At 37.3% G+C, this 7,458-nt stretch overlaps 1 protein-coding gene across 1 annotated transcript; it reads right to left on the bottom strand.

Annotated features, from left to right (window-relative positions):
- Positions 1–507: 507 nt before the first annotated feature.
- Positions 508–7,458, bottom strand: LOC146952749 (uncharacterized). Its single transcript, XM_085705140.1, has 2 exons — positions 7,198–7,458; positions 508–1,148 (listed from the first exon to the last, which is right to left on the bottom strand). The coding sequence occupies exons 1-2, from the start codon at positions 7,363–7,365 to the stop codon at positions 618–620; spliced, it is 699 nt and encodes a 232-aa protein (XP_085561266.1). The 5' UTR covers positions 7,366–7,458; the 3' UTR covers positions 508–617.

The raw sequence follows: 7,458 nt of genomic DNA, 5'->3' as shown, positions 1-7,458 counted from the left end.
ACCACAAATACATAGAAATAAAATGACAGAAATAGAAATGAATACCATCTAAACACAAAAGTAGGTAATGACTCATGAATCCTCTTATGACCCACTACTAAATTAAACAAGCTATGAGTGCAAGAGTAAGTAATGAGCTTTTTTGCTTGTTACATTTTACTTGTAAGTTTCAAGTGCCATAAACTTTTTCATTTTTGTTTTTTTCTTAAAAAGAAAATTTATATCTTTTCACATCAAATAATCAGTACCATCCTATCACTTCAACATATATAGTGGAAACCATTGTATCAAGAAAATTTTAATTTGTTAAAGATGTTGACCAAGAACAATTCAATAACAAGAAAGAAAGAAAGAAAAAAAAACACTCACACACAGTGCAACTTTTTATGTTACAATGACCATCTTACACTTTTTTTTTTATATCATAAAAATGCTAAAAGCATGCACTAATTCTTGAACAAAACCTTTCAATTTGTAGAATTTTTACCAACAATTGCAGTCACAATATTAAAACTTTAAAGAGTCACCACAATTGTTTTGTGTATATATATAGTGTCACTACAATATAGCAAATCTCACATCTTACATATATATTTAATTAAACACATTACAATTATTCAAACATAATCCTCCTTTTGATCCACATTCATCTTTCCCTTTCCACTAGTGTACACAAAATCAAGATTGTAAAGCACAGGAACCATAGCAAGAGAGCAAAGGAAAACCATAACAGGACCAAAAATCCAAAGCAACAAAGGAAGTCCAGCATAGAAAAGCCTATTTCCAACAGCATTCAAAATGAAACCTTTCTCCAAAATTTCAAATATATATTCTGGTGTCACAAGTGACATAGGGTCTTGAGGAGTATTGATTAAAATGTTCACTTGATTAATAAATCTTATTGCAAGAGAATGGCAAAAGAATGAGAAGAGGAAAATTGTGAGGAGTGACACGTATTTTAGTGCAACCATGAATTCACCATGTGCTCCATATATTGCATCATTTAGTGGTTTCTTCACACTATATGTGCTGCTTATAACTGCTGCTAGACCTGAACATAGTAAAATTGAGGTTGTGGCCATTAAGGTTGCCCCCATTATTGTGTTCCTTAGTGATTGCACAGCTAGGATGTTTTTCTTTTCATTGTCCTGTCATATTCAAACACATCATATATAAGATTTTAAAAGGGTTATAACCTAACATCATCATAAATAACGTTCAATAATGTGTCATAAGTTATAACCTCATGGTACCTATTATTTTGAAGATATATTATTATAGAACTAGGGTTTAGAAGGCAATTTATATTTATCTTAATTATAAAAAGAGAGATTGAAAACTATGTCTAGGTAGTGGTTCTAGAAGATGTGTTGTCGTGTTGATATGTCATTTGGTACAAATCAGTGTAAATTCAATTAAATAACTTTATCTTATCCAAAAATAAAAAATTAAAGAACTTTATATAAACAGTTTGTAGCACAAATCTAAGATTTTATCCTTTAAATTTTTATTATTACATTAGTTAGTGGATTTGTACATGCACATTATCTTGGTCTAACAACAACCCACTCGAATAGGATATTCACCAAATTATACCATTTAGACAGAACATTCTGTTTTGCTTTCTTTTGTGTTTGGTTGTTAGGATGACATTTTATCTTGTACGAACAAGAATAAATTAGGTAAAGCTAAATGAAAAGAAATATAAATGGAATATGCAATATATATGGTATAAATACTCTATGGTAAACTCATACACCATTGATGTTCAAGATAAGCTAGTGATCAATCATCCTAACAATTTGATAGTGAAAAATGATGTCCTCTATAAGAGAAGAAGATATTATATGCTTGTAATAGATAGGTTAGATATCAGTTAGCACTTGACAGCTGTTAACAGCTGTCAAAGTGATTGCCACCTGTCTGTAGTGTATCAGGTTAACCTGCTATAGCAGGTAACCTTCAGTCTCATATATAAGACTGATTGTAACAGTTTTCAATCAATTAATGAAAAACAAAGATTCAGATCAAAAGTTAGTTAGAAAATGATTTTAGTTTCTCTGAGATTTTACATGGTATCAGATTAGCCTCTTGATCCATGGTGTCTCAACCACCGTCTCCGCCACCATCTCCGCCGCCGTCTCCGCCACCGGAGACACCTATTCCGACGGCGATTCCGATCAACTCCATTCCGCTTGAATCGTTTCTTGATGACGATGCCTCGGAACGTTCCAAATTTGTCTTCGCACTCAAGATCTCTGAGAAATTGACGGAAAAGAATTTTCTGCTATGGCGTCAACAGGTTGAACCGTACATCAACGCTCACAACCTTGACGGTTTTATCGTTGCGCCGATCATTCCTCCTCGGTTTCTCACCGCGCAAGATCGCGCTACTGGTACGCTCAATCCTGCTTTTCGTAAATGGCGTTTAACTGATCAGATGCTCTTATCGTGGCTCCAATCTACTCTTTCCAGTGCAATTTTGGCTCGGTTTATCGGTTGCTCTCATGCGTATGAACTTTGGGATAAACTTGTTGCATATTTTCGCAAACAGATGCGTGCGAAGGCGCGTCAACTTCGTGTTGAACTGCGTTCCACTTCTCTTGCGAATCTTACGATACATGACTATCTTCTTCGTATTCGTGATCTTGTTGATCATCTGGCCTCTATAGGAGATCCAGTTCCTGTTAATCAACATCTGGATGTGATTTTGGAAGGTTTACCGCAAGATTTTAGTCCTGTTATCTCTGTAGTGGAAAGCAAATTTGATGTTATTGACATTGATGAAGTTGAGTCTCTTCTTCTTGCTCATGAAACACGCCTTGATAAGTTCAAGAAGAAGGTTCTTGAAGACGTGGCCTCCATCAATCTTACTTCATCTTCTGCATCCCAGGCTTCATCTGCCTCTGAATCCTCTCAGTCACAAGCCTCTGTTAATGTTACTGCTGGTTCAGATTACTCCACTTTTAACCCTAATTTTACTCCCAATTTTGGTTCTAATCGTGGTAGAGGAGGTAGACCTGGTAGAGGTCGTGGAAGAGGAGGTAGACTCTCCAATGTCCAGTGCCAAGTTTGTTTTAGGTTTGGACATCCAGCTTCTACATGCTGGCACAGGTTTAACCAACAGTTCCAGCCACTTATTCCACCCAATTTTCAAGGTTTTCAAGGATTCAATTCTGCTCCTATTGATCCTTATCATACTACATTCCATGGTATGATGCATTATGGTGCTCCTTATGGTGGATATAATCAGAACTCTCTGGGATATGGTTCCTTCAACAACTGGCCTCGTCCTTCTGCTCCACAAAGGCCTCCCTCAGTGCAGTTTTCACAACCAAGTGCTATGATGATTAATGCTCCATCTACTAGTGGCTCTTCTGCTTGGTTTCCTGACTCAGCTGCCTCTTATCATGTAACTGGTGATGCTAGAAACATCCAGGAGCAGTCCACTTTTGAAGGTCCTGACCAGATCTTCGTAGGAAATGGTCAAGGTGTGCCTATACATTCTTCTGGTTCAAGTGTTTTTTCCTCACCCCTTAACCCACACAAAACTCTTAGCCTAAATAAGTTACTTCATGTGCCAGATATTACCAAAAATCTTCTTAGTGTCAGTCAATTTGCTAAAGATAACACTGTATTTTTTGAATTTCATGCTGATTATTGTCTTGTTAAATCTCAGGACACTAGAGAAGTTCTCCTTCGTGGCAGTGTTGGTCCTGATGGCCTTTATACTTTCCCAAGCCTCTCTTTGGACTCTGCTAAGTGCTCATTCCCCTCTGCCCATTTTACTTCTTTTGATTCCACTATTAATACCACTTTTCTTCCTTGTAATAATCAGATGCCACCTAAATCTCACAATTTGTGGCATCAAAGACTAGGACACCCTAATAATCATACTCTCAAGCTTGTTTTACAGCATTGTAATATTTCCACAACTAATAAAGAAAAAGATATTTCTACTTTTTGCAATGCTTGTTGTATAGGTAAAGCTCACAGATTACATTCACCCACTTCACACACTATATACACTCACCCTCTTCAACTTGTGTTTAGTGATTTGTGGGGTCCTTCACCAACTGTTTCCTCTCTTGGTTACAACTATTATATAACCTTTGTTGATGCCTTTTCTAGATTCACCTGGATTTACTTGCTTAAAAACAAGTCTGATGCTCTTACTGTTTTCAAGCAATTTAAATCTATGGTTGAACTACAGCTAGGACACTCCATAAAATCCATTCAATCTGATTGGGGGGGTGAATTTAGACCCTTTACTCAATATCTTACCAGTTTAGGCATTACTCACAGACTTATTTGTCCTCACACTCACCATCAAAATGGTGTCATAGAAAGAAAACATAGACACATTGTGGATTTGGGTCTAACTCTTCTTAGTCATGCTTCCCTTCCTTTAACTTACTGGGATCATGCCTTTCTAGCTGCTGTCTACCTTATAAATAGGTTACCTACTGCCTCTTTGAATTTTCAAATCCCTTTTCAAACTTTGTTTCACATAAATCCTGATTATCACTTTTTAAGAGTTTTTGGCTGCTCTTGTTTTCCTTTATTGAGGCCTTATAACTCACATAAGTTTGAATTTAGGTCTCATGAATGTCTATTTTTGGGTTATTCCACCACTCACAAAGGGTATAAGTGCTTGTCTCCTAGTGGCCGTACTTTTATTTCAAAAGATGTTCTCTTTAATGAGTCTAAATTCCCTTATCTTTCCTTATTTCATAACTACACCCATGACCCTCTTCATCCTATTACAGATGTCTCTCTCTCCTCTTTACCTATCCATCCTTCTGACTTTCCTCCCTCCCTTCAAAGTAAACCCACTCCACCTTCTCCTACTTCTCAGATAGCCTCCCCCATCCTCCCTACCTCCCCTGCTCCTCATTCCACATCAGCAACTATTATTGAATCTCAATCATCTTCCTCTTCTCAACAAATTTCACCAACACCTGCCCCTTTACCTATTAATTCTCACCCTATGCAGACTCGTTCTAAGTCTGGTATTGTCCTCCCTCGCCTTAACCCCAACCTTTTCCTCACCTACACTGAACCTAAGAGTGTTAAGCAAGCCTTACTTGATCCTAAGTGGCGTGCTGCAATGCAGGATGAATTCGATGCTCTGCAGAAAAACAGCACTTGGTCACTGGTGCCTTTACCTCCTAATAGAAAAGCCATTGGTTGTAAATGGGTTTTTAGAGTAAAAGAAAATTCTGATGGTACTCTAAATAAATTCAAAGCCCGTTTAGTTGCTAAAGGATTTCATCAAGTACAAGGTTTTGATTTCAATGAGACTTTCTCACCTGTGATCAAACCCATCACTATCAGACTCATACTTACTCTTGCATTATCCTACAAGTGGCCCATTCAGCAATTGGACGTTAACAATGCCTTTCTCAATGGTATTTTGGAGGAAGAAGTTTACATGCAGCAACCTCAAGGGTTTGAACACTCTGATTCTACCTTAGTATGTAAACTTCATAAGGCTCTCTATGGGCTTAAACAGGCACCCAGGCAGTGGTTTGAGAGGTTAACCACTGCTCTCATTCAGTTTGGTTTTCAGGCTAGTAAATGTGATCCTTCTTTGTTTACCTATGCTAAGCAACAACAGGTTGTCTATCTACTTGTTTATGTAGATGACATCATTATAACTGGCAGTTCTTCTTCCTTAGTTTCTGCTTTGGTTAAGCAACTTGATTCTGTTTTTAGCCTCAAGCAACTTGGTATGTTGGAATATTTTCTTGGTATTGAAGTTAAGCACCTTCCCAACAATTCTCTCCTGCTCACTCAAAGCAAATACATCAAAGATTTACTAGTCAAAACCCATATGCTTGAATGCAACCCCATCAATACTCCTATGGTGTCCAATTGTAAATTGTCTAAAATTGGATCAGACACCTTCTCAGATCCTTCTCTTTACAGATCTGTTGTTGGTTCTCTGCAATATGCCACTATAACTAGGCCTGAGATAGCTTATTCAGTCAATAAGGTATGCCAATTCATGTCCAATCCTCTTGAGTCTCACTGGATTGCTGTTAAGAGAATTCTCAGATATTTGAAAGGCACTCTCACTTTTGGACTTCAACTGCATCCTGCTCCAATTCACAAACCTCTCTCCCTTCATGTCTTTTGTGATGCTGACTGGGCAGCTGACCCAGATGACAGAAGATCCACTTCTGGTGCTGCCATCTTCTTTGGTCCCAATCTCATTTCTTGGTGGTCCAAGAAGCAACCTGTTGTGGCCAGGTCAAGTACAGAGGCTGAATACAGGGCTTTGGCACAAGCTACAGCTGATGCTCTCTGGGTTCAGACATTGTTACAAGAGCTCACTGTCCCTTTCAGCAATCCCACTGTTTACTGTGATAACCAGTCAGCTGTCCTTCTGGCTCACAATCCCATTTTGCACACCAGAACAAAGCATATGGAGATAGACCTCTTCTTTGTCAGGGAAAAGATTATTGCCAAGCAACTCTCCATAGTTCACATCCCTGGTACTGACCAATGGGCAGACATCCTCACCAAACCTATCTCCACATCAAAGTTTCTTCTCATGAGATCCAAACTCAATGTGCTTTCTCACCACACTGAGTTTGAGGGGGGAGTATAAGAGAAGAAGATATTATATGCTTGTAATAGATAGGTTAGATATCAGTTAGCACTTGACAGCTGTTAACAGCTGTCAAAGTGATTGCCACCTGTCTGTAGTGTATCAGGTTAACCTGCTATAGCAGGTAACCTTCAGTCTCATATATAAGACTGATTGTAACAGTTTTCAATCAATTAATGAAAAACAAAGATTCAGATCAAAAGTTAGTTAGAAAATGATTTTAGTTTCTCTGAGATTTTACATCCTCAAATATACTAAATGGGACATCTACCAAATAGTTGAAGAATTTAAGCATCTACAACTTATGCTACAACATATCATAATGAATAAAAAAGTACCATCATAAAATACCCTCATAAAATCAATAAAATACCATCATAAAATATATGATTTCTTGAAGTAATTGTTATAAAAAAGTAATTGATACAATGATCATTTTTTTTTTTCATTTGAAGAAGGTGTGAGGGGGATAACATGCAATGATCAAACTTTTAATAAGTAAAAGAGTATGATTCATAATGATAAAGATTTATAGGGATAGTAAATCAAATTTACTTTTAGAAAAGTGAATATAGAAGTACCTTCATCATAGCATTAACCCAATTTCTACGACCACTAGCATTGATGCCAACAATGGTTGTGTGTGGCTGAGTTCTAACCTTATGCCAAAGCCAAACATGGTAACCAATGCTAATTAGCATTGCCAAAGGAACCAATATCACATCCAAATAGCATTTCCTCCATTCCATCTTTGTGTTTCTCCTAATAGGTAGTTTGTTATATTCTTCTTATTCCTCCTCTTGTACTCTCTTTATGCCAAAGCCAATTTTGTTTTTGGAGTT

This window comes from Medicago sativa, chromosome 1 (genome assembly GCF_051527215.1).
Source record: "Medicago sativa cultivar Bolivia chromosome 1, Bolivia_mono, whole genome shotgun sequence".
In the NCBI taxonomy this organism is placed as follows: Eukaryota; Viridiplantae; Streptophyta; class Magnoliopsida; order Fabales; family Fabaceae; genus Medicago; species Medicago sativa.
Note: the sequence above shows the minus strand (reverse complement) of the source record. Positions and strands in the feature narration are given on the sequence as shown.